Here is a 27,920-nt window from a genome sequence, read left to right as displayed (position 1 = left end):
CCAGAACGCTTGTTTTGGTAACAGGTGAAATTTTTCTTTTTTCTTTTTAATTGTGCTCCAGTTTGGACTTTTACTACAGGAGTTAGCCATGTGGCATGTCTTCTAATTCGATAAAACGGGACGAAACAAAGACCACAACAGCTGCCCGGCAACAAGAGTATTCAAGAATGCTGGAGGGGGGGGGGGGGGGGGGACAAAACATGCTTTTTTTTTCTTTTTTTGCAGATTTCATTTTGAGCATGAGCATGGAGGAACGTTGCGGAACACCTTTGCACACACGCACTAACCGGATCCCGGCTTGTCAATCAACACACAAATGCAACTTTTTTTTTTTCTTTTCCCGTAACCGTTGCACACATTGCTAGCTATGCGTTCAAGGGGAGTCTTTGGTTTCACCAGGGTGGGTGGAAAAAATTTAAAGAAGCTCGTATTTTCAGAAGAAAAAAAAACATTGCCATCATAAAGACAGAGAGAGAGAGAGCGAAAAACTAATACAGGAATAACGAAAACTTTCCGTGTATATAGGGACACTTTCTTTTTATTCACAACAAGAAATAGACTCTTCTTCGTACGAGAAACGCATAAATCGTCAACAATGGGGTCTCCCTCTCTCCCTCCTTGTTTTATCACATTGGTTTTCACAACAAAACTCCCTCTCAACACATCTTCACAAAAACTTCCTGATGCCCTCTTTGCAACGAACAAACAAAAGGAGGCAGGGCAGGTGGCTATACTTAGTTTCACCGTAACTTGGCAAAGAGCGAACCCTACATTCGTTTTGAGCCAATCAGCGCGTCAAACAGTGATGCAACTTTACACACCGAAGCTGCGGGAGGGAAGCCGCTTTTGTAGGAGTTATGAGCGACGAGCTCGAAATTTCTACGAAAGAAAGGCGACGTCCTGGACGCACGAAGAGGGGTTTGGGTAAAAGGGGAGTTCCTCCTTTCCCTCTTCTCCAACTGTTTGGGTTACGCTGCCATCCCTGTACCCTTCGTAAGGGCTGTCACCTGCTTCGCTTCCGTTGCTCCGATTGGCTCAAAGGGGCCGTAGCATTCACTCCATGCCAAGTTGCGGCGAGAACGTAGTTCAGAAAACTCAACTCGAGGAAATGCGCGCGCAACACACAACCGCCCCTCCCTGTAAGTACACTACACGCCTCGGAAACTCCGACAAATAAATTACACTTCGCTCGTCGCAGCGACGCCAAGTCTTTCCACGGGTGAAGGGCTGCGGTAGCAAACCACCCTAGAGCGAAAATAACAACGAAACGGGCTGGGGGACGAGGCCGGAAGCCACACGTGCACGGAAGAAAACTCTTCTCGTTTCAAACTTTCTGTTGCCGTTGTTCTTTTTTAAAGAGCCGACCGACGAATTACTTTGTCTAAAGCTTCCTTGGTCTTGCGGCATCTAGAAACTTCCCGCGTCGGTGTCATTGGAGGATGGTCGTGGGTGCAGCGGCGTCGGAAAGCGATGTGGCGCTTGCGACGGTCGTCGTAGCGGAGTTACGCTGCGTCTCGACGACGGCAACAATGTTTCGGCAGACGGTGGCCACCGCTTCGTGCGTGGCGGGTGAGTCCAGCAGGCTTTGGAGGACGTCCATGCCTTTTTCTTCCACCAGCATCGTGCAGTAGCGCTTGGCTGTGGGCGTGAAACAAGACATTCAGGTTAGTGCCACTTCGGTGTCGGTGCCTAAAATCGTGGTATTCCCCAGCTTTCTTTAAAATTGTAGGAAATGCTTTTCTGTCCTGTAGGAGCCAATCGATATTGCTGATGCCACGGCTAAAACTCGGGAAGTCCCATTTCTGAACCGCAAAATTGCCAATGGACCTATCTGGAAAGTAGTATGTGTCCTCAAGGGGTGCGCGTGAGGTATTATGGGAACAGCGAAGGTCGCTACTCCGTCGTCTGCTGCTTGTACCACCTACGAGAACCAGATTGCCTACGTTTGTGTTGGGTCCCTGTGTACGGCAGACAGCAATCATTGCAGTGCCCTGTGCTGCGTTGCCCACATGGAGAGAATCCCTCAATCCCTTTTTTAAATGGGCCATCGTTTTTTTGTTTTTTTTAATGGGCCATCGGGCATGGGTTACGTGTTAAAAGTGCAAGGTATCGCTCGTGCACCCAAGATGTTTATTTTATATTTTGCTACGGGAATCAGTGGAGCTAGTAGGTAGATTCTACTTTCCTTCCCCACTAAACGAAGCAAAACGCAGCTCGTCCCAAAGTTTGAAGACCGTCGGCTTGCCTAGATGCATGAATGGATTGAGAATGGTGCTGCAGTTCGGGCGATAGCGTGCGCCGCCTAGCATGCAAAGGGTCAACTAGGCTAGACTTGGCTTGGCTTAGGGGCAGTACACCCTCACAGTTCCCATAATGCCCAGGAGCGCTCACTGGTGGCACTGGCGGCATTTCCAGAAAGGTCCATTGCACCTGCTCCGCTCTGCATCGAAATGGCGTCGCCCACAAAACAATCGGAGGGGGAAATCGCCAGTCCAAATCCTTTCATGCCCCGAAATAGTAGTTTCGTTCAAAAAACGACTATTGGTCTCTCGTCCCGGGACGAAATGCGACATTTACTAATTGAAACCTTATAAGGCATGATTGAGGCTGTGTACCGTTTATTAAAATGCCTCCACGGCCCCAAAAGGCAGTTTGCATAATGCAGTGCCTGGTTAAACGTGCCGCAACTAAACGGCATTCGTGATTCAGTCCCAGCTAGAAGGGTCTGGTAGCGAACAAAGTCGACTTTGCAGGTGTCAAATGGGCCGAGCACACTTTAAGAATTCTTTCGACAAAGCTTTCAGAGGACATAGTTTTTAACAGGCTGCTTGAGGCCGCTTACAATGAGAGAGCACACTAGCACCGTCTACTGGATAACCTTGGAACACCACCAATCTGTGTCTACTAACTAGATAGAAGGTTTTGCAGTATTTGCGAGATAAAATCAAAGCACTATCTACGAGAAACGGTCGCTTGTAATACCATCGAAATTATTTCGATCCCATGGTCAATCGCAGCCAAACACAAATGTGTGAACCAGTCTTTAGCATGATACTGCACGTGGGAATTGCTTCTTTTGTCCTGCACGAAAGACTTAATGTATTCGATACGTACGGTTTTTGGAGCAGACGTGGTGCATGGCCCAGACCGCCCACAGCTGGACTTCGTATGCGGTGTAGCAGTGCAGAAGCGGGAAAAAAGGGTTGAAGGACCTGAAGCAAATCAACAGTAGCCTCACTTAGTGAACCATTCTCCCTTTGCACTAACCCAGAGAAAAAACTGCCTGTCCCCTTGGGGCACCCCAAAGGCGCTCTAAATGTGTTGCATTCATAGCTCCGCATTAATAGCACTTTACAACATCGGGGGGCGACGTGACATCACGTCAATGTGCCACCTGACGTGGGATACCATGACATAGCAGTGTCTGCAATGTCATTACGGTGTTTACGCGATGACTTCACTGTCTAACCTACACGACACGGACACCAAATCACTAACCGCTGGCCCTACAAATGCCACGCATTTATAAGCTCTTTAGTCGATCAGGTGCTCGCAACAGGGGTGCATAATGATGGCAATAGTGAACTGCTAATCGTGAGGATAACAGTATCATGAAAGGGCGAGCACGGCACGTCCGGCTCTCCTCCGAAGTGTCTCGGCTAAAGGCCAGTACAGTATAGACCATTTACAACGTAACCGCTTATAGTGCAGGACCGCATATAACGCGGCTTTTTTAAACCACCGGTTCGCCTCCCATAGAACTCCATGTAATTACATACCGCTTAAAATGCAGGCGCGTGAAGGGAAATACCGGTTATAGTGCGGTTTCTGGAACAGCGCGCCGAGCGCACCGATTGAGAGCCAGCAGGGTTCCCTGTGCGACACTAGATAACGGCGCTAGCCTGGCTAGCCGCAAGCGGCACTCGCGGGGCAAGGAGGTTGCTTGAAGTCGTGGCTCCAAGAAGCGGAGAGAAGCGAAGAGAGAGGCTTCAGTTGCCATAGCGACGGAGGGACGCGTTGGCGTTGGAAACAACCGCAACGACAGACCAATCGCAGGTCGAGGAGAAGTGTTCGCGCGCGTTGCATGCCGGTCGCAGGCCGGCTTCTATCTGCAAACATGGCGTCGGTTGCGATGGTTCCGCGTAAAAGCGCTATCATTGACTGAATTTTTGTTGTGTGCCGCTATGATAACCCAGCACGTACTAGAAGGGAAGATCCACCTACTCGTGCGGCGATGTCGTGGCGGCACTCTCAAGACGGCAGAAACGCCCCTGTCGTTGTGTTTGTTTACTTCGACTACAGTGGTGCTTTCTAAGCATTTGTGTTTTCAAACATCGCCCGGATTTCTTATTTGGAGCATTTCATGCCTGTGCTAAAGTTAAAGGTATTACTGGCGCGTACCGTATAATGGATGCGAATTTTCACGCGTCTTCATCACCGGAGAAAAGTGATTAGGGCTAGCAACCCTGAACGCTCGCAACGTCCGTCCGCAACCAGCGACGCCGTTAAAAGGCTGCGCCAGGTAAAAGTCGCTCATTTCTTTCAAAGTTGACACACTTAAAAGAGAAGTGTACCAGTCTGGTGAAATAAAGACTTTCCTCAAACTAAGCTTTATTTTTTCATCTAACATAAAATAAATTAGGTAAGTTGTCTCATGGCATGTATTTTGGCCTGAAAAATTGATGTTTTGGTTATAGCGCGGTACTGCTTATAGTGCGGATTTTCGCGACTCCCGCGACATACGTTATATGCGGTCTACACTGTACCAGGTGACCCAATTTTGAAACAAAGCGTTTTACAAAGATAGTGGAGGGCACAGGCGAGCTCGCAAACAATGCAAAAACCCTAGCATAAAAAATCGTAAAAAAAAAGAAAAAACACGCACGCACATACACATGTGGCTGTGGATATGCGTGTTTAAACCTGTTCACAAATACAGTGCAGCGATAACTCAATGCCATAGACATGGTGCTGACTTTGTTATTTCAGCACCAAGGTGCACGTGTGAGCCGATTTTCACTGAATGACGTCGGCGTCTCCAATGTATACTTTTCAATGAAACCAAATATAGGGATGTGCTACTTGCCTGTAGGCCACCATCTCGGTGTCGGGACTCTTCCAACCCTGCACGACTTCTCCCTGAAATGCGGGGAAGCGGAGAAGTTGAGCGATTTCAAGAGCGAGAAACGCCCAAACTACGACACCTGAAGGAAAGACTGCCGAGTTTGCAACTGTAGCACGCACTTAGTATTTTTTTAACTGAAACACGGTCTGCTGCTCCACACGCTACGTCCTAAAGAACCTGCAGGGTTCTGCCTGTCGGTGTATACGACTCCGACGCTCGCCGGGCATAGAACTCCTTTCGGTCTTTTTGCATCGCATCCCTTCATTTTGGTTGCGAGAACGCATTAACCAATTCGGGCCATAAATTACTTCAGGTCACTGCTGCATGGCTTTTCTTGGCACACGGTGTTCTCTGCATCATACCGATTGGCACACTTTGCGGCTTGGCGAGTCAACAGACGCCGAACTAGACTCACCAGTTCGCGGAGCATCTCCTTCAACGAAACGCAGGTGGCGGTCCACCGTTCCTGCCCGTCGCTCGCGAGATGCGCCACGATGCCCGCCGCAAAGTAGCTTACGTCGATCTGACTCGAATGCAGCAGGTTCCTGCGGAAACGAGTGGCAAGGCGGGTCATTGGATGGCACTCTTTTTTGCCCGGCGATTTGGCGGTTGCACAGACGCCATTCCGCGCCGAGAGCAAGACGATTGCGTTGCCGCCTCACCTCAGGATTCCCAGGAAGTTGTCCTTCATGAGGTCGCTGCGTAGATGGGGCACCTCGGCTATGTTGTTCTGTGGAGGAAAGGGCGCGCCGTTGTGAATGATCCGTAATTATATAGGGCAGTTACAAAAACTACTTACAGATGAACCATAATCTGTAATTGTATTTTCTGGAGTGCCACAGAAGCACTAAAGGAAGTTCCGGATAGAGTTGTGTGTACTTCCACTTCAACAGTGGCAATGTTCCCGTTTTTGGGTGCTGTATCTGAATTCAGCAAAGTCGCAGAATGGGGACATCCTTTCCGTAGGAACGAGGTATTGGACATGCATTCCACGCCTTCTGCCGAATAAGACGTCGAGGCAATGTAACTGAAAAAGGTGCTTTCAGAGTGGCATTCACAACGGTTTGTAGTACAACGTCTATTGCACCGGCATCCGCAAGATACTAGTCTTTGTTCGACACCAGTACTAGTCTTTGCAGTGCCACAATGAGGCGCACACATACAACCACGGACAGCTTAAAAAGATACTGAACCGAAATTGGGATTTTGCAAAATAAGGTCACAGAAGCGTTGAATGAGATGCTGTGCACTCCAAAACATCACTCGTACGTCGATATCTCTAATGGATGGCCATACTTTTGGAAAAGAAGGGTGTGATCAAGCGAGGGCTATGACGTCATGGTCCTCCGGAAACATTTGGGAATGAGTGGAAGCGGCCTTGCTTCTCTTCTCCTCGTTTCAATTCACCAGCTCGACGGGATGTAGCGAGGAGGAGAGGGAATGAGAATCGTGATTTGTCTCGTCAACCTCGTTCGCCGTGTTCAATCGCGCACTTCTTTTCCAAAGATATGGCGCTCCGTTAGAGATATTGCTGTATGAGTGATGTTCTTGGGCTTTGCAGCGTACCGCCTACCAGTCCAGCCTCGTTTTGTGAGCTCAAAATTTCAGTTCAGTATCCCTTTAGCCGCCGGCTAGGGATTTAACTTCTGAACTACTCAAGCGACCGGAATGCAATTTCCAGGGGAGATTTAACATGAGATGTAGGTGTATTGTGCAAACTTTCAGCTCTCTAGGACAAACCCACATAAGAAGATATGTCACTTTTTGTTAAGAAATCATGAATATGAAGCTATTAAGATAAGCACCATTTTGACTGCTAGAATATAAAGTGGGGGGTGTGGGACTTTGGGCTATCTAGTTTTTAAAACTCAAATGTAAATATTTTACGAAGAGTTATTATACCTCAAAATATCAGACGCATATCTGTCCTATGTATTTCTTTCAATTTTTTTTTTCATATAGGACTTTAACTCAGAATGAAAGGAAGTAGGTAGCCCAATTCCCCAGTAAATTTTAGTTCAGAAATATCTTGATTGTAGTATAAGAATACTTTTAACTTCAAACAAAAAATTCCTTTGTACGAAATTTGCAGCAAAAAGTGGAACTGAGAAAAATGCATTTAAACATTAAACTCCTTTACTTTGTTACTGCCTCACAATGAGTTGAAAATATTTAACTGTTTGGCATAAGGTTATCAAATTCGGTGTAATGGTGTGTACTAATTAGTTTCTAAGACCAAAAACCTCAAAATTAAAAAAGACATTTCTCTCAAGAAAGTTTGAAACTTCGGTTCATGTTTGCATGGCTCATTATGTTCAAACTTTTCACTGCTCGATAAATTCTTCAGCATTCTAATTAAAACCCTTGGCTTCCGAGTGATTTTAAGATTCCTAGGATGCGTCACGTCCTGCGTGACTGTAGTCACGCAGGACGTGACGCATCCTAGGAATCTTAAAATCGGCGATTATGGTAGTCGTAGCACAAACGACAAGGACAGAAAAAGTTATGCTCACAACAAGCCCCAGGACTTTGGTTTCCACCGCACTCTCGCCAAGGAAGAGCTGGACAAGGGAGAAAAATGTGTCACTCCATCTCATGCATACGTGAAACATGCCTCCCCGGTCAGTCACGTAATCGTGCGAAAGATGTGCGACGGCCAAACCTCGAGAACATTGAGGAAGAGATCCATGCCGCCCATGGAAAGGAAGACTGAGCACGTCTTGGGGGATTCGTCTGAAAGCCGGAAAAAGGAGAGGTCGAGCCGTCAGAAACCGAGAACTCCGAACAATCGCCAGTGTACTAGGCCACAACGGATTTTTCCCACATAAAGAATACATTGAGCGGCGAAAGCTTGAAGTGCAACTGGTGCTCAGAGGGGAGGTTTTGCTACTCCTCCCGCCTCCTCAGTGACTCGGACGAGATGAGAAGAGGTGGTGCAACTTTGCTTCCGAACGCCAGCCATAGTTCGAGCTTTTGCCTCCGCGAAAAGGGTCCATTTGCAGCGGGATTTATCGAGCGATGCCGCGGCAAACTACAGAAGCCTCGAGTGAAAACTGCTACGCTTTCGTTCTTATAAATAACATGTGCAAAGTTTACGCCAACTGTTTTCATAAGAAATAGGCAATGCAGGCAGTCCACACAGCATAACCTTAAAGGGCAAACGCTGTTATCGGTCTACGGTGAAAGAACCCTTTTGTACTAATGCTGGTTGTAGATTTCTTCGCAACTTTTTTGGTGCAGAGGCAGTGATCATCCTTTCTCAGCTATGCATTTTCAGAACTCTCTTCACTTGCCCCAAATACTGTTTCAGGGCGTCATACACCCAAGTTCTCGACAGATACACGGCGTTCCAAATTCTTGCCCATACATCGGCTCGCAACTGGTCCGCGGCAAGCATGAAAATGTAACACCGAAAAAATTCTTTGTTTGCCCGCACAACTGGTTCCGTAAAAAAAACGTGCTCTCAAACCGTGTTTGTGATTTCTGCAATGCCGCACAGAATTGCCGATGTTTGCATTCCGCCACAGCACCGCCTCGAAACGGCGATTCTCACGACCGAATCGAAAAGACTCGTCTCTCCAAGAACCCGTCATAGCGGTGTGGTCCGTACCCGTCAGGTTCCAGAGGGCACTGAGTGTGAACTTCATCATGATGTCCACCTCGCCGGCAAACAACTTGCTCTTGACGATTCTCAGCAGGCGTTCCATGTACAGTGGCTTGGCTCCCAGGGACGATGTCTCCGAGGTCGAGATCTGCCGTGGACGATTGACCGTTTTAGAAAGTGAACGGCACAGTATGGAGAGTCTAGCAAATCTAAGACTGCTAGGGCACAATGTTGTTTAGCCTTGCAGCAGGCTATGACTAGTGTTCCGTGTAATGTCGATAAACCTCGAAAAGTAACCCCCGAGACAAGATTTGATTGAAATCGGAGAAGACTGAAAAGCCCTGAACTGGAGCCATCCTCAAATGAGAAATATCCGAGCTTCACGGGAAGAAACCTTTGCCTACGGCTTATTGTCTGTTCACCCGGAATACCCCTGTAAACTGCACGCGAGGTTGGTTCTCGGTTCAAGAACCCAACCCTTTATCCTGTTTTGAAGCAGTAGCTTTATGGGCGACACTTTGCAGATATTTAGACCTTGTCCGTTGTTGTCGCCGCGCGCACGAAGGAAAAATTTTTTTCTCCGCTCTTGTCGCGAGGCCAGGGAAGCTGGGCCTTCCCGTTGGCCGCGCAGCACAGAGAGAGAAGAGATCCCGGCATCCTGGCCTGCCAGTAACTATGCGACGAAGGGAGAGTCTTCCTGCCGTCTGCTCGAAAGACTTGTTTTCAGACATTACTCACGTTATGCGAAATCCCACTTTGGCAGTATATCCAGTTGCTACGCGTAATGTTGGATAGTTTTAGAAACTTTAACCACGCTTACCCTCTTTACTGATCACTGGTGGTGGTTGTCAGTGGCATCCACGATGCCAACCACGACGGCTATGAGAATCAACAACGTCGCACCTCCGTCCTCAAGTACGTGACGGCACCATTCCACCCGCATTGCGCGACTGTGCGTCTTAAATAGGTTCCTTCAGGCCCCTTGCTATTTTTTATTATTTTTTTTATTTGTTAGTTATTAACCTTGAAAACATAAAACTTTACTCATGCCCACTTGTTTACCACCGTCGTCTGCTCCTTGTCGGTCATTAGACTAGCAAGTATGGGCCGATGCGTGCATGCATCACTTCTGAATACGGCTGCTCTGCTAAGGTCTCGGTATGCAGAAGAATAGCTAGACGGGGGGAAGAAAACGCAACCTAAGAAAACACAACGTCCCGAAATTCAACGCCTTTATTCTTTTCCCTCCTAAATACCAAGTTTCGCCGAGGTCGAAGCGAGTACTAAGTGGGCAGCCTGATTAAGTACAGACATTGTAACTTTAGGGCGTGGGGAGCATTACAACATTTGTCCCAGGTTTCAGTTTCTCTCGCAGCCATAATCAAAGATAGATCCCTAAACAAACGACACACTTGTTTTCCACTGAAAATAACAAGAGGCCCGAAGGAACCTATTAAATGCTTTGATACCATATTTTATGTCTGGAAGAAATACTTCAAGACGAGACTGAGTCACTCGCAAATGATACTGAGCTACAGTCATAGAGAAGGGTGAGAATGGCATGGTGTCACTTTCCGACGCCTGGCCTTGATTACGTGCTCATTGCCTTTCGTCATACTCGACTGCGCTTGCACGCTAAAGGCTCACGAGACGTTAAGGGTTATAGTAGGTAGGAAGCTCACGCTGGAGGCCGGACAAACGAAGGTCTTTTGTGCCCTTTTAAATCCTGCCATTGGCAACACTTGGTGCAGCCTTTGCTTCTCTTTCTTTGCTTCATTGGGTATCAGTATTTCAAAGATGCACTCACCTTGGCAGCGAGTATAGAGCAGATGGCAACCGACATCCGGTTCATGGAGGGGTCATCGAAAGCCACTAGCGAATCCATCACCAGCCGAGCGCAGTGGTACCGGTCAAACGTCTGCCGTGGCGGGGACGCAAGGGCGTTAGTTGGTCACGTGACTCGAAACCCATCTTGACGACAACTCACCACGTCCTGGAGAATCCGATCACTGCACAGCGTGAGGAGAGTGTTCTTTTGAAGCTGGGGGGAGAAAGAGAAAAAATGGGAAAGTCGGTTAGTCGCTTCTTTCGGCGCACTATACAGTCTAAGCTCGTTATAACAGACCTTGATTTTGACCAAGATTTCGGTCTGTTGTAAAAGGAGTATGTTGTATGCAGATACGAAGTTGAGTCAATGGCGCATAGAGGAAAACCAACCGAACTTCACAAATCGGTACGTTATATCCAAATGTCTGTTGTAACCAGGTCTGTTATAATGAGCTTCGACTGTAGTTCTGCTTTAGACTTGGAGCATTGCATCAAACAATCTGGTTATTGAAGAAATGAGTTGCAGGTCATTGTTAAGCTTGAAGCTCTCAGAGAAGAATCACCAAAATCTTGCAACACTCTATAAAAAATGCACAGCAAACAACATAGCGTTGCCCGTGAAATATGCGGCATCTACGCTCTCGGCACTCTTCATCTGCTAGTTTGGCGACTGTCTTAACGCATGGCATGTGCATTCAATAGCAGTTTCTGGAATGGAAATACTGGCGCTAACCCGGGCTTTAAAAATGTGGGACAGGGGGTCAACTTTCTGTCTGCCGAATGCAGAGCAGACTCCCCATTGGGCTTTACCGCCAAATAGCACCTCAACTCGCGGCGGTGGCGGTGTCTCCAAAATAGGGGGAGTGGCATCATCACCTAGCTCAGCCAATCAGCATCGAGTTAATTGGCGGCTTCACTTTTTGGCTTCACAAACTTCTAGACACCCCCTTACGAGACAAAGCACATTTCACGTCACAAAAATGTAAACAACACGCTCGCAGTTCTGAATTGACACTTGAATTACATATCAGCATGGTTGGGTTTTAACCCCCCCCCCCCCCCCTTTGCTCATACACTTTCGCACTTCCAATTGTTCTTTGAACTACTGTACAATCCCGTAAGGACACCCACCCAAAATGAAGAGATAAATTGGGAAAAACATGGGGTGGGCTATCTTTGAAGATGCGACAGCAAAAAAGTATTAAAAAAACCACAACAAACGGGAACTGATACCGCAGATTGCGGACACGGCAAATTTGTGTTTTATGATGCGATAAACACGCGGTAATTTGCTACGACAACCTGCGTCACAGTAAAAGGGGTTGCGGACTCAGCAGATTCGCTTTACAGTGTTTGGACAATTCTAACACGCCCCCGATTCTAACGCGCAGGCAGATTTAGCTTTCAGATATCCAAAAAATAAATTGTGGCCGATTTTACAGCACAGGTATAATAATGAAGACTAAACACATACCTCATAAACAGATTTTATGAAAAGAACGCCAACACAAAAATAAGTGCCGCGCACTAGTCGACGTTGTTAAAGTCCGACGATGGTTCTTCGCTGTCCAGAGAGGTGATTCCTGCTTTCGTCCAAAACGTTTTAAGTGCCGTGCTTCTTGCGCATGTACGAGTGTGCAACCGTTGCCTTTCGGAGGGCCGTCTTTCAAACGAGCTCATTGGGTTGCTGGGATTGCAAGGCCACGCAGTGTGTCTCCGTTGTTATATTTCCCACCAGCGTGACGGCCTTTCGTCTAAATAAAGCCTCCCAGTGGATTTTTTTTTCCACATCTTAAAACGGCGTACACGAGTATGTAGACACGAGAGAATGCGCGCGATACGAATATCAAAAAGGCGAATGTAAACAAACGGTTACGATGGTGATGGGGCTAACCACCTTATACCGAGCATTGCATTTTTCTTGAGTTTCAGTTCTTAGTTTCAATTGTAGCACGCGTGTAGCAGTTTTGGGCACCGATTTTGGCGAAAAAAAAGTGCACGTTAGAATTGTGCAAACACAGCACGGTACGAAGGTCACACGGGAACCTGTTACGAACTCGCATGTTATGGGAACTGATGCCTCAAATAGCGTATGCAGCAAATTCGCATTTCCTGGTGCAGCAAACATATCTCAGATATTAGCTTGTTTTTTTTTTTTCTTACTTTACCAGGAGCGATTTCGGGACAGCTTTTTGCCTTCTGCTTCATCTCACATAGTTTGTTTTCTCCCGTCGCTATACAGGAACAGTTCATTGTACATTCGTCAAGATTGGGATTGCGCTGAAGCACAAATATCAAGCGAATTCATTCAAACGAAAGCTTGCTGCTTTCATGGTTCTTCGGTAGTGAAAGTGTCTATACTCTGCTTCACGGCTCGCTGTGGTCCATCCCGGTCAAACTAACGGTGTGAAAATATCACTTGACCACATTTTCCACACGTTACTGCTCTGCTACCGCAGGTTACACGAAACCCGCACGGTGTCGGATTAGGTTCCTTGGCTCGTAGTGCCCTCTGACAATAGACAATGCGGCACCGCTGAGATGTCTCGCCGAGACTCACCTGCTGATGCCGGGGAAAGTTCTCCATGGCGGTGAGGGTGAGCATCACGATTTGGCGCAGCCAGCGGGGGTGAATCTTCTGGCCCATGGTACTCTTAGAGAGGTTGTAGAGGCAGGCCGTGGCTGCCATCTGGATCCCAAGCACGGTCGGATGCTCCAGCATCCCCGGCAAAATCAGCTGGAAAAAAAAGGGAACAAAGTTGCCTGTTTGCCGTACTAGTGTGGCAAGGGCAGCGGCCCTGGCTAAAGATCCCAGGCTAGCGGTTGTACTGCACTGGCTAAGTTGCTTACCTACAGATGACTGACAGGTTGCCAGTTTAGGCAGACTAACTTCAGGCTGTATAAACATACACACAGAACGAGGCAAGTGTGTGAGCACCGTGTTGCAGTGAAACTGCGACTTGGAGCCCGCAGCAGCGCTGAGCAGAGCCCAGTTCGCGGCAAAGGGAATTCAACACTCGAAACTACCTGAACCTGTTGCGGCAAAGAAGTCTGCTTCGTTTAATGCGTTAGTGCCATGGCACATGCGCCGACTTTGGACTGGTTGGAGAACACATATTCAAAGTTTGCAACGTCACCATCAGATGGCGCCACAGCTTCATGTAACACCTAGCAACCGAATATCGACGTCTCCCTTCACCAATTTCGGCCCCTGGCCCCTCCCCGGTCACGCTGCTTTGCGGCGACAGTCTGGGGATGGCTCATTACAAAATATTAACCCAGCTTGGGCCGCCCGTACACGCTGCCTCGCGACACCCCACTGGCAGCCCAAGTACAGCCTAGCCCAGCTGTCCCCCACTGCACCTCGGTTGCTACGTGTTGCGTCACGTGCGTGTGGGTGCACGCTTTCAACGGCCCCGGAAGCTCCTGCTGCCGTCTCTAAAGACCTGAGTATGCACACATGCTGCGGTTCAGTTCTTCGGCCTGCCACACCGTTCCTGACGTACAGTTGTGGCCGCAAGCGCACGGTGTCATCACCCCTCTATGCACAACATGTATGCACAACAACAAAAAGGCTCTGTCATAATCTGCACATCGCGCGCAGGTTGTTCATGCACACGCGTGACCTCATGTACTTGCACCAGGGAGAAGAGGGACTTGAAGAATGTTCACTCTGCAGAAAAGTGCTGAGAGGCTGCATTCACCATGCTTTTTTACACATAACCGCTTTCGAGAATCAGTGTGGCAGCAGCAGCGATTTCGGTCCATCTTTTCCCTGCTCTCTTGTCGCTCTCTCTTGCGCTCTTTCTCTGAGGAAGCCTGGAGCACGCTTGTTTCACGGAGCAGAGTGCCACTGTATGTCTGAACATGTGATGTTTTCCCACCACCAGGAGTAACATGGAGGCACTCGAGGAAGAGGTTCCACCAATGCTTGGGGGCTAAGTTCTTACAATTTCTACCAATGTTCCAAACTAATCTGGACTCTGTAAATGATTCTAAAAGAACCCAGAGCTTCAGTTTCCTTGATTTCTGAAGGCACCGTTTTATAAAAAGAAGCCAATAGTAAATTTGAAGGACTATATAACATAACTCACTGCTTTTGCAACACAAAATAATAAAGTAGTGATCTGCAAACTGGAAAGTGCTGCGAAACTGGAAAGTGCATTTATGTAGTAGATTTACCATGCTAAGGTATAATTAGTCCCTTCTGCTGACAACAAAACTGCTAAAACAGAAATCTATCGGCTTTTACAGACATCAATGATAGATGGATGTGTGTCAATGTTGTATGTTTCAATGGATGGATGGATGCTAATGGCTGTACCCTTTATAAAGGGTGGTAGGTTGCACCACCTAGCTGCTGGCTTTGACAATGCTGCCCCTAATGAATTCCAGTGGGACTTGGACTTTTTGTGAGGTCGCTGTACTTTTTTTTAAATATACCGACTTTCTTTCATGAATGAAGGCCGAGTTTTGACAGACTCGAGTGAATGCAATTCTGGTGACGTGCTGACTAGTGTAATTTCTCGCTTTGGCAAACGGTGTTGTATAAAACAGCTGGACTCACCTGTATGATGTCTACGCGGGGCTCCGAGTAGGCCTGGGTGTACTGGTAGAGGTAGTACAGGGACTTCTGGACGTAGTACGGCCTGTCGGGGTACCTCTTCAGCGCCTCCATTATCTGTCGCTCGTCGGCACAGCCCGTGATCTGTGGGAACGGGAAAGTTTAAAACCAGACATCCTAAATAAGTTGGTTGATTGATTAACTTGGATTTATTGATGTACAGGCTCCTAAGGCAGTAATGTACCACATATTTTCTAAATAAGTTGATTGGGGATAATGATAAAAAGGCTTCTTATAACACACAAAGTATGTCTTGGGAAAGTAGACTGGTTGACTGATTAACTGGGATTCAATTATGAAAAGCTTCTAAGGCTAAAATGTGCCAACTATGTCACAGATAACTCGATTGATTGATTGATTGATTGACTGATGTTTAATGATGCAAAGGCTTCTAAGGCTTCTGGGGCAAGTATGTCCTAAATCAGTTGATTTATTGATTGATTAATTGGGATTTAATGATGCAAAAGCTTCTAGGGCTATAACATGCCAAGTACATCCTACATAAGTTGATTGATTGCCTTGGGTTCAATGCCACAAAAGCTTCTAAGGCTATAATGTGCCAAGTATGTGCTAAATAAGTTGTTACAAGCAATGTGCATCTAGTGTGCACAAAATACTTTGACATACACCCATAAATCTCTACAAACATTGCTTTTTAGGCTAAGAACAACACTGATAAAGCTGCATAGGCCCACAGCTACGAGACAGTTCTGTACTAAGAGGGTGGAGAATAAAAATCAAGATGATTTAAATCATGGTTTAAATTATGATCTTTTTTTTATTTATGACTTCTTCAACAAAACCTAAAATGTTCACTCCCTGACTTAAAGAAAACCGCATATTTAACATGTGTTAGGCCGATTTTACAAGATGCCTGCGCCGTCTGGGACCCTGAAACAAAAGACCTTAATAGACAAACTTGAAAAAATACAAAACAGAGCTGCTAGGTTCGTTCTGGGACGGTACGGGCGGAGAACGGGCGGAGAGACAGCTGTACTCAAATGAAAACTGAACTTCTCTCAGCCCGCCGTAAAAACTTGTGTTTAAAGTTTCTGTTTTTCATATCTAACAATAAAAATGGTATTAACAGTAAAACTTATTTAAAAGAACCATATTACGGTATATTTCTAAACAGAACGATCATGCTCTTAAAATTAGAGAGTACCATCCCAGGACAGACATGTATGCCAAATCTTTTTTTGTTAAAACGATACAGCAGTGAAATGGACCGTCGGAGCTGCAAGTGTGCAGCGAAAATGAAGATTTGTTTTTTTTCAGCACTGTAACCCCCTGCTAAAATGCCCTCGGGCACTGCAAAGTAATCTCTAAATAAAAAAACAAAAAAAAGTTTTACTATGATTTAAATTAAACCTTTCTCATAAAAATAATTTCTAAAATTCATTTTTTATTTACCCTTTGTCTTTATTTGGTGCTTTCTATACCGAATATGCCTGAAAGGAATATCCGGTACAGAGAGCATCAAATAAAGATTTATCTAGATCTATCATCAGCAATCTATACTCCGTGTCACTAGTTGCGTACAGTACAGGCGAAGGCCACGCCAGGCGAGGGGAAAAAGGGCAAGTACTAGAAATACTGGGGAGGAAGAGAGAAACCCCTCTCTTTTCTAATGCCCCTAGTGCTCTCCCTTTCTCCCCTCGGCCTCCATTACCCTCCTACCTTCCTAGTGCTCGCCCTTTCTCTCTTTGCCCGACGTTGCCTTCGCCCGCACTGCGCACAGCTGGTGGCGCGGAGAATATATGCATTTGCTTTGTATTTAACTAAAAGAATCGCCTAGAAAAAAAAGAATGTTTATAGCAGGCAGAACACGAAAGCAAAGTGGTGCTCCTATGAGCAAATCAGAGCAGTGAGCTTTCTTTCTATCTTCCATTTAGTTTGTCAGTTACTCATTGTCCTATGGCAATCGAATCAGAAAACGAAAGAAAAGCAAATAAAACTTCTCCACTAACTAAAAAAGATAAAATGAGGCAGCTTTTGTTATAGTATGGCGGTGTTTTCAACAACAAAAAAGTGTTAGCTAAATTGTGCATTACAAAAAAGTTTAAATTTACAGTAATTCTTTCTTCCACATCGTTTTCAGTGATTGGATGAGTTGATCACACAGCCATGCTTAAAAGTATATCTGGTAATAGATAATCACTTTTTCTTGCTCGCCAAATTAAATCAAATGAATCCGATTTATGTAATTCTTTTTTTTGTTTAAATATCATTATTTATGTTTTTTTTGGTACTAAGCTCATCTAGTACGACACTTATCGTGCAACTTCAGAAGGGCCTCATTGGTGTCGTCGTTTCTGCCTACAACCATTTCGACCGGCTTAGCGACACCCGACGTTTATGGGGAGTTTATGCTGCTCCACGGTTTCGAGACGCTTGAGGACCATCTTCCCCAGCTTACATGGCAAGAGAAGAAAGAAACCAATCGTGTGGGATATGGCCGTAGGGGACGCCTGGCGAAACTCTTACCACAAGGTCAGAGCTTCTCGGCAGCTCTCGCGTGAAGTAGTCGTCGAAGCAGGCGTCCGTCTGCACGAGGCCCAAGAAGCTCATTTTGGGGTGGGCCTCCAGAAAGCTCCTGTTCGGACACAGAAAACACGGCAACTGACAGTGACCACTGACGGCCGACGGTGCAACGGCAATTCATTCCGCAAAAACACTTCTTCAAAACTAGCTGAGTCACAAGAATGAGCCAGTCTCAATGCCCAGAGGTCATGCGACAAGTTCTTAATTTACCTTTATCTGTTTAAAACCAAGTTTAGGGTTCAAAAGTAACTTTCCTCTGCGCATACTCAGCACCTCAGCGTTATCACACAGATGAAGATCTATGTCAGTGGTTCTCAACCACTGATGTCGATGAAGGACCCCGTTTGGGGTGAGGGGAAGGGAAAAGTATAGGTTGATTATGATAATGATGCAATAAATAGATATAACTGAGGGCTATGGTGAATTAAACTTCTCTCATTGATGTACACATGAGAAAACTTGCCCAAAAATTGGAATGTTTCTTCTCAATTTGAAAAAATACAATTATTGCCAAGCTTTGCTGATAAAGCAGGGCTTCGCGGACACCTAGAATGCCTTCACCGACCCCAAAGGGTTTGCGGACCTTTTGGGGTCGGCACCCCCCTTTGGTCTTGTTCTTTTCTTTTGAATCTAGCAGATGTTCAAGGTGTAAGTGTACCACGTAATTTACCCACTAAGTATAGCAAGAAAACCTGAATTGGTCCCTAATTATCAGTGGCAGAGCCAGGAATTATTTTCGAGGGGGTTGGGATTTTCATGACCGGGGGTGGTTGAGGGGAAAGGAAAGGGTTTGTCGCATCTTCCTATGTAGTAGTCAATGTACTGTACAGTTCCCAAATACGGACACGTCCGTCCCCAAGCCCCTGGCTGACTGGAACAATTCGGTAGTCATTTAATATTTCTCTTCCTTTACAGGCCAATACAATTTCCCTGGTTTAAAGGGGTACTCCAGCAATTTTAGAGCTACCCCAACTAACTACATTTTCTGAATCCCTGGCGTTTACCCTTTCCGGCATGCTATCTAGTATCGCGAAATTCACAATAGTTATTTTGAAATCGGCAAATGTAAATGTTGCAAAAACCAACATTCAAGTCTACTCACACTTTTCAGTGCTGTGACGTCAGTGGAAGGCAGGCTTGCCAGTCAAGCAAGCAGCGTGAAAAATTGACTATGCCAGGCATCTGTTTCGTGCTGGTGCACGGGCACTGGAGCGAGCTTCCAAAGCACTCATTTGACACCATGGAACTGCTTGTAATTGGATGGGAACAAAATCTACTGTCCAATGAGTAAAGTCATGCCTTCGACTGGCGTCACTTTTTCGTTGTTGCCAGTAGAGACTTTCAGCTTGAAAAACACGGTGAGGACCAAAATTGGAAATTCAATAACTTTACACAAAACTAATACTTTGAAATAATATTTGTGATACAATTTCGGCGATGTTCGTTGGTGTGTTCAGCAAATTTTCAGGCAAATAGGGGACCGTGAAAAAATTGCTGGAGTACCCCTTTAAAGGGGTACTCCGGCGATTTTTTGAGCTACCTCAACTAACTATATTTTCTGATTCCCCGGCCGTTACCCTTTCCGGTATGCTATTTCGTATCGCGAAATTCATAATAGTTATTGCGAAATCGGCAAATGAAAATGATGCGTAAACCAACATTCAAATATACCCGCACTTTTCAGTGCCGTGACGTCAGTGGCGGGCAGGCTTGCCAGTCGAGCGAGCAGTCTAAAAAATGGAATGTGCCAATCATTTGTTACGTGCTAGAGCGCGGGGACTGGAGAAAGCTTCCAAAGCATTCATTTGACACCATGAAACTGCTTCGAATCAGTTGGGAACAAATTCTACAATCCAAAGAGTGAACCCCTGCACTTCCACCGACGTCACTTTTTTGTTATTGTCAGTAGAGACTTTCAGTTTGAAAAACACGATGAGGACCGAAATTGTGAATTCAATAACTTTGTGAACAAAAATTATTTTGATCTAATATTTGGGATACTATTTTGGCGATGTTGTTTGGTGAGTTTAGCAAAATTTCAAGCAAATCGGGGACCATAAAGAAATCGCCGGAATACCAATATTACCTGCTACACATCTTTTTGGAGCATTCCCTTAAAATACTGGCCCATACATTTTGTGCAGAATCAATGGCATAAATGTGACATATAATTTCCCTTTTAGATTTAGCGGGAAAACCCGTATTGCTGTAATTATGCACCAATTAAATTTACGTGCCAAATATAGTGGAGAAATTATGTGTTACCTTTTTACGTTACATTTTATTCATTTACTTTTTTAGCCCTAAAGACATTCCGTGTAAAACAAAAACCGTTGTTGACGCCCTTTTTTTTTCTATTCCACCTACGGCCTCCATGCATAGGGCATCGTGCTGGCATGCAAAGTTTTCAACATTTTAAGAAGTGCCAGCGACAGCTGGCAGCCGTTGAGCAAGCCGCATTCGTATCCGACCTGAGTGCGCAGACGGTGACGCCATCTTTCCCCGAGAGGTCGAGTGAGACAAGGTGGGGGAAGCGGTCCGGATCCTTGAGCAGCCAGGAAACGTCGTGCCGCAGCGGATGCAGCAGGTCCAGTGGATGATCGTGATCGTCCGATACGTCCAAGTGGTGGAGGTTCTGTAGCTGGCACAGCACTGGCACTACTTCTTCGCAGCTCAGGCTTTTCAGGTTGTACATGCTGAGAGACTTGAGGCGGTCGCGGCAGCGGACCAGAGGAGAGATGTCCCTGGGGAGGGAGAAGAGGCACAAAGACATAATGTATTTTTGTTGTATAATGTCATCTTAAGCCACCTAAAAGCTACGCTTCAGAGTTATGACATTCCAGACATCTCGGTGATTAAAATTATCATTGCAAGTTACCTTCTGATGATTCACGGCGCAAGCAGACGTAAATGTCCGTTCACACAAGAGAGTGTCACGTTAAGGGAGCTCGTGTCCACTTTCTTCGAGTCACCAAGACATCCGTGCTTCGTACGAAGCGTGGAAACCAATACAAGAAGTAGCTTTGCATGCAACAAACAAAGCACGGACGTCCTGGTGGTTCGTCATGTAATGCCTGGAAACGTAAGCAAATGTTTTTGCGTGAATGGACACCCAAGCTCCCATAAGATGACGTGACTTGAGCAGACAGCACTGTGCGAACAAGCCTCGAACACCCCACGTTCATAAGGTGCAAGCAGACGTCGCAGAGCGAGGGGGGTCCTCACTTGATGCGGGTGGCCGAGATGTCGAGGACCTCCAGCAGGGGCAGGTCTGTCGCCACAATGTCCAGCCCGTGGCGGTTGAATTCCGTGTTGCTGACGTTGAGCGTCGTGAGGCTCCGCAGCTTGGAGAGCGCCACCACCACGCAGAACTTGGAGCTGGTAAAGGCGGTGCGGGCGACGTTGAGCAGCCGGAGGTTGCTCAGCGTCCAGTCGCCCAGGCAGCCGATCAGGTCGTTGACTGCCACCTGGCTCAGGCCCGTGGCCTCCAGCTCGGTCAGCTTGTGCGAGCGTAGGACCCGCAGACCCCTGTGGCGAGGTCGAGAGGGAACCCGCGGTTCTGAGACATGACAAAACTCGAGGACAGGTGTAACCACAGATGATCCTAATGCAATGACTGCAGTCGTTGCAGTCATTGCATTAGGAACCCGGGCCTGACATGTCCTGATGACTCTACTAAACATCTGGGGTCTTTACGTGCCGCCAACGAAGGGCATCTGGCACGAAGCCACCGAGGCAGCTCCAAGCATGTTATTATTGCGATGAAATTGTGGCATTGCTTTATGAGCATGTCAGAGAATGGATCGTGAAGCATGAACGTATTAGGTTGTGCTTTGCGCCACCTGAGCCCCTTAAAAGTGGCTACAATGTTGATTGCATAGGAGACATTGGAGTGACTCAGCTTGCACCATTATAGGATTTTCAGTGTGTTGGGAAACAATTTTAGTACACTGTACTTAAAAGGTACTACACTTCAAGTAAGGTTTTGAAAACTTGTACTTTACTTGAAGTGCATTCTCCAAGTATGTATTTGTACTTCGTTTTTGAAATGTGTTTCTTTCTGGTACTTTCCAAGGGAGGTACAACTACCGACTTCAAAGTGCATTCACCAAATTCTTGGTCTTGTTAGATTTGTACTACGAAATGATGCTTTGCCAACAAATAAGTGCCTTATGAGTTGATTGCGTTAAACAGTTTGTCGGCGAGAATACATCAACTGCTCTGTGGCCACTTGACTTCATCCAATATTCGTGACCACCTTAAAAAATAACTGATGCACCCCGGATTACCCCTGAGGCAAGCATACATTAAAAAAATAAAAAAAATAACAGGGCATCATGAAAGATTGTGTTAAAAAGTTAATGTACTTTACTTTGAAAGAACATTGCATTTATGGTACTTTACTTCAGGTACATTGCACCCATTTTACTTACTACGTTACTTTCTTGAATGACTGATTAATTGACATATTTTATTTCGACAGAAAAGTCAAGGCAGTTGGGACAAAAGGTGAATAAAATCACCAGACAAGACCCCAACTGCCACTAGAGCACTCAGGCAGCGGGGTTAGAAATTTGACACGGAAACAAACAGAAACCGGTACAGACAGCATAAGTTACGAGGCTACTGCGCTAGGTTACTGGTCAGTGGATGATCCTTACCATATTTTTTTTTTTTTAAAAGGAACACGGAAGAGATTTTATGGGCCAGTTGAGAAATGTGAATAATATGTTTGTTGAGAATACCCAGGAATTTCATAGGATCATTTTTAATGCCCGTAATTACTTCTAACTTTGGGTATTAGGAAGTGCTGACGTCTCAGGTTGTAATTCGAGTGTTTAGGTAGATATGTGTCATAAATCAGTGTTGATTTAGGAATGTATTGAAATCAAAGTTCATCCAATGCTAATAGTTCATATTTCATAAAATGTACTGGAAGTACATAACCTCTCCTTTACTTTTGTATTCTACTTCAAGTACTTTTTATATATGTATTTTACCCGACACTGATGATTTTTTTCATCAATCAAAATAGTGAAAACCAGCAATACATTGGCTGAAATGTCGGCAGGCAGGCAACAAGTGGCAACAAGTCGGCGGTTGACCGGCAAACCAATGTTGGTGGTGATCCCTCGTCCTCGACAAGAAAAACAAATTCAATAATACGAAATGTGTGCTTGAGACGGTATACGCTCGACAGTAAGGCCACTACAATAGCTTCTAACGTGACACCGATGGAAGGCTGCCATAGCATCCATGGACAGTCTTTGTGTGGTCCACGGGCCAACAGTGCAGTCATTATTCAAGCAAAGCTTGCACATGGAAATGCGTTTCGTATGGATGGACGGCAGAAGGTTAAGAGGCGAAAAGTGGACTTGCTTGGTGGTGACGTTGGTGGCATTTTTTATGCGGACCCTCTGTAGCCGGGTGCTCCTGGAGTCGAAGAGCGTCAGGATGCTGTCATTGAGAAGACCGCGTGAGCTGAGTGTCTCCAGCACCTGCTGGGACACCTCCTTGTGGAAGAAGACATCTGGATCCTTGAAAGAGTACCTGGGCAGAACCAAGGACAAGTGCAGATGTCTTGCAAGACCGCCCCATGAGTTAAACCAGTAAATATAAAATTTAATTCGCTGAATGTGGCCATACATTCAAGGATTTGAATAAGTCCCTCAATAGATGGCCATGAACCGTGTTGTGTCATCCAGATGAGTAAAAAAAATTAACAGAAGCTCTTGGAGCCGATAGAATAGTAGAAGATGATGCCTCATGGAAGTGTATGGCCTTGTTTGACTTTTCCAACACTTGGAACTATGAACTGCCAAACAAGCGACTAGGTCAGAAATAGGCATGCCCAACACCTTAGTTCCTAGCCTATGCATGGCTTACGCATGATGCAACCACACTGTAGTAATGGTCAATCCTACTTGTCCTTGCTGAGAAAAACGAATTCGGTGGTATAAGATACATGCTGCGTAAAGTACGCAAGCAGCAGCCAGGTCCTTCACAATGGCCGCTGATCTGACATCAGTGCAAGCCATACACAGCAGATGATATCTTATAAAAATACATGGTCTTGTTTCACTTTCCCAACACTTGGTAAGCTGAACTCACGGCATCCAAATGATGATGTCAGAAATATGCTTAACATTTTAGTTTGTCTATATCCAGAGTCTAGACAAACAACCTGTATCTTCAACAGTTTAGACTCGGTATACATGTCCTGACCACAGAGTTATTATAACGCACGCTAGAGGTTCAAGTGGCGCTAGTGCCTATGCGACTTCCGGGAGGCAAATTGAAGTAGACAGGAACCAGTCTAATTTTGCAGGGATCCTGTGCATTCCTATGGGAAAACACGCATGCATTTTGTCTCTTCGACGGAAAATAACATATATAACTTTTGTTGTTTGGGCGGTACTGTATAGCATGTATCTTTATTAACATTGTAAAAGTGTGCTTTAGTTACAGCATTTTTCTTTACCAGAGAACGATGCTAAACTTCGCTATATTTTAGGCCTAACCCTCTGTTCTACAGCACGTGTGTAAAAACGGGAGGCACTCACTTGATCGAATGATTGTTTTAGCGAACGCCCACTTTTCACCGAATGACACTTTAGCGAATAGCCGGACGCCGCGAAGCGGCGTTTTCGGGTGGGCCAAATGAGTTCACGTTTTCGTAATGAGCCGCTGCAGACTGTCGCCAAGAAGCGGCGTAAGCGCAGCGCGGCAGATGGGTTAACGCGCGCCCCCGTTATTTGCTAAAACGTAAATTCGCTCAAATGTCGCTGTTTGCTAAAAAGTCATTCGCTCATGTGATATGGACCCCCGGTGACGCTTATATACTGGTAATATGCCAGACCTGTCACTACATGAAAATGACCCCGTCTTGCATATTTACGAATTGTTAAAACATTAAAAATGTAAAGAATAAAGTGCATGGGCTATGAAAGGTGTCTCTTTATTACTTTTTATGCCGGGCAGCTTTTATGAGGCACCATTTCTCAAAGATTTTGAGCGTGCAGGTGATGTTTTGAACGTAGAACAAGCATCTTCGCAGAGCAGAAAGAATAAAGCAGTACTCATTGAAAATCAGGCTATATTACGTGGCCTTCAATTTATTTTGAGTGTACATGCACAGGAAGTTACTAATCCAGTGTTACTGCGTAGTTCTTGCCGTCTCTCTTAATGCTCCAGATGTCCTTCATTTGTTTGGCACGTTAATCCCCCATGCTGAAAAGTGCCAACGTCGTGTTCGTGCAAACAGTGTCCGACAGTGCACATAAATACATGTACAAAGCCATTTTAGCACCGTTTTAAATGCAATGAATTGGGGAAAAAATTACCGCATCTCCACGTGGTGAATGATGTTGATTGGGGTGAAGCTCTGGTGATACTGATTTTGTTCATAGGTAGTGCTGATGGTGCTGATTTTTTTTTACTGCTCATAGGTAGTGCTGAGTTCCGGGTTGCCTTTCGACTTCATTATTACTGCTTTATGGTCGGTGAAATGCAGAGCCAGTGGTTCTTCCAGCGGATCAGCTTGGATCCGCTAGAAGCCGTGGGAATGCATCTTTACCGCTTAAGTCAACGGTTCATGTCAGAAAGAGAATGTGTGGTATGGAACGTGGTTATATACGCATTTGAGCATTTGACCGCAGCGCCCTCTCGTCTATGAACGTTGAGCCAATGCATGCAAAGTTTAACACAATTATATACGTATTTGACTGCAGCACCCTCTCCTGCATAGACGTTGAGCGGCTACATGCAATGTTTCATCCATGACATCCCCAGCTCTTGAGTTACTACCACATCTCAGAGCTCCCTACTCGTCCCGCGGTCGTGGCCGAGTGGTTAAGGCGATGGACTAGAAATCCATCGGGGTCTCCCTGCACAGGTTCGAATCCTGTCAACTGCGCAAACATTTTTTTCTTTTTTTAAGATGACGCCGGACGGACAAGGCTAGACCCTAAGGAGCTTTGCCCCTAAAAAATGCATGACTGAGAAATGTTCCAAGTTATCTAGTACGTATGAATGATTCAGAATATTTGCTCTTATAATCGAGAGCAAAGGGAAAATGCACTCACTTTTCCCCCAAAAAACCGAAAGTCAATTTGAAACTGGTTGCTGTCTGCTTCGATTTGCCACAGCACACTAGTGCCATATGAACCTCTAGCATACATTATAACTCTATGGTCTTGACTGTGGATGTCTTGTACTGCGGTAAAACACACGCTCTGGTAATGGCAACCACAACTGACCGTATGCTAATGTCATGCCATTGAGTCGACCTTGCCGTGGAATGTCACCAGACCCGGCGAAATGTGTCAGAGAACGTCAGACCCCGACGAAGGGGATCTTAGCAACAAAACGAGGAGCATGCGATGGAGGTACGCTCGAGGAATTTCCACTCACCGAAGCGTCTGGTCATCGGGGCTCGCCTGAACCTCGCAGATCGCGTCGATGTTCTCGCAGATGAAGTCCACACAGCACTCTTGGAGGGACACGGGAGAGTCGTACATTGCTCCCGCGGCGACGCAAACCGGGCTCGCAGTGCAGGCAGTGCTCCTATTCCAGAGGTATCATCGCGACCTCCTCCCCGATCGCCGAAACAGAACGCCGTGATTTCTGGATGGCACCCCGTAGAAACAGTCCTGCGGCCCTGGGTGTCGGAGTGAACGCGAAACGAGTCGGATTGGTTAGCAAAGCAAGCAGGCACGTCGTTTCGGCGCTTTAAACGAGTAATTCGGAGAGATCGGAAACAACATATGTATCCAGCAGAACGCAGCATGCATGAACGTATCGCGAGCACTTCCCATCAGCCGTGCGCGAAGAAAGAGCCTTGGGTCAATCGCGTTGACAAGTTCTATCTATTCTCCGAGGGGACCTTGAACAAAAATAAACAAAACAATTCTCACCTCACATCGTTAAACGATTGATCAAATCGCTTATTTTGGAAGGTTCGGGTTACGCAATACAAAGCAGAGTAGCCTTTCTTTTTTCCTTTTTTTTTTTTTCTTTTCTCGTTTCAGGTTCGAATTGTTATGCAGTCCGAGTTCGTTACTCACCCCGTTGTTTCCAGCCTGGCGTTGGGATGAGACTCCCGATAGCCCGAGATACTGCTCTAATGAATCGGGCGACAGAAGACGAGTTTAGATGTCTCACTCGTATCACCTCTGGAGATTTCGAGTCGTACTGCGAAGGTTCAACTCGCTGTGCGTGTGCCGCGCCGTCAGTTGCCGAGATAGCTGCGGGTGCTTTTAGGAACGGGCACCAGGTAGGAAGCACTGCGATTCTCGACTGTTCTTTCGATGCCAATCGTCTGTAGGCTGTACGTTTAGAAGGGAGAAAAAAAAAAATAGTTGAAAAACAATACAAACCGAAACGTTCCAATCTCCAACAAGGCCTGTATGCGTAAATCAGAGGAAATTGCAGTCGCAGTTGTGGCGCTGCATGTTTGTCTTCCGCCTGCGTTGGCATGGGTATATTTATTAAATTACTTATTGGCAGGTAAGTTCTTTAATTAATTTTTCAATTATAATTTTAGTTACAAAATAATATCTTGCATTACACAACGTTGGCACTGCTCGCAATCATCGAATGATCATAATGACACCAAAACACACAAGTTCCAAACGCGTATTTTTCGCATACCGAATCACTTTTTAAAGGGATACTTCAACGAAATTTGAAATATTCCCGTCGTGTTCAAAAATAGGTTGAATATGATCCACAATATCCGTAAATGACAATCGCACGTTTGTATTTTGATCCTGGTGGCTGTATTTTTCGTTATAAACGGCCCACTTGGCAAGCGTTCGGAGAAGGCCCAGCTTAGAGCACGTGACATCCAACGCAATCGTGACGTAGGTCGTCTCAAGACGAGGAAAGCTACGGCGAGGCTCACGTCGAGAGGATGGCCTAGTCTTTCCAGCCACCGAAGGGGCTGCTTTTGTACGAATTTTGAGTGACGGGTTAATCTTCTATAATCTTCTAGGGGGACAATAGCGACTTCTGCGACACACAAAAGGGATTTTCGGGAAGAGGGGAGTTCCTCCTTCTCCCCTTCTCTCGTCGTGGCCGGAGACGAGACAACCTCCGTCACTAGCTGTCAAGGTTCCTGGACGAGCATTACAAACGAGGCGTTAGCGACATCCACCAGGTGCTCTTTGCTAATCGTTTAATTCGTTTTAAAATTC

At 46.1% G+C, this 27,920-nt stretch overlaps 1 protein-coding gene across 2 annotated transcripts; it reads right to left on the bottom strand.

The window, feature by feature from the left end:
* Positions 1-12: 12 nt before the first annotated feature.
* LOC8051110 (protein zyg-11 homolog B) lies at positions 13-27,132 on the bottom strand. Of its 2 annotated transcripts, none has more exons than XM_029992077.4 (18): positions 26,790-27,132; positions 26,137-26,383; positions 23,104-23,274; positions 20,950-21,252; positions 20,196-20,468; positions 17,668-17,776; positions 15,124-15,264; positions 13,117-13,293; positions 10,717-10,770; positions 10,537-10,647; positions 8,736-8,877; positions 7,788-7,858; positions 7,639-7,686; positions 5,788-5,855; positions 5,541-5,670; positions 5,087-5,139; positions 3,115-3,212; positions 13-1,638 (listed from the first exon to the last, which is right to left on the bottom strand). In XM_029992077.4, exons 2-18 carry the CDS (start codon positions 26,241-26,243, stop codon positions 1,430-1,432), a joined length of 2,265 nt encoding a protein of 754 aa, XP_029847937.2. In that variant the 5' UTR covers positions 26,244-26,383; positions 26,790-27,132; the 3' UTR covers positions 13-1,429. The 2 variants fall into 2 exon arrangements, with proteins under 2 accessions (XP_029847937.2, XP_040360461.2); XM_040504527.2 differs by lacking the exon at positions 26,790-27,132 and adding an exon at positions 26,640-26,692.
* Positions 27,133-27,920: the final 788 nt, after the last annotated feature.

This window comes from Ixodes scapularis, unplaced genomic scaffold (genome assembly GCF_016920785.2).
Source record: "Ixodes scapularis isolate PalLabHiFi unplaced genomic scaffold, ASM1692078v2 PGA_scaffold12__126_contigs__length_90152505, whole genome shotgun sequence".
In the NCBI taxonomy this organism is placed as follows: Eukaryota; Metazoa; Arthropoda; class Arachnida; order Ixodida; family Ixodidae; genus Ixodes; species Ixodes scapularis.
This window is presented reverse-complemented; position numbering and strand designations above follow the sequence as displayed.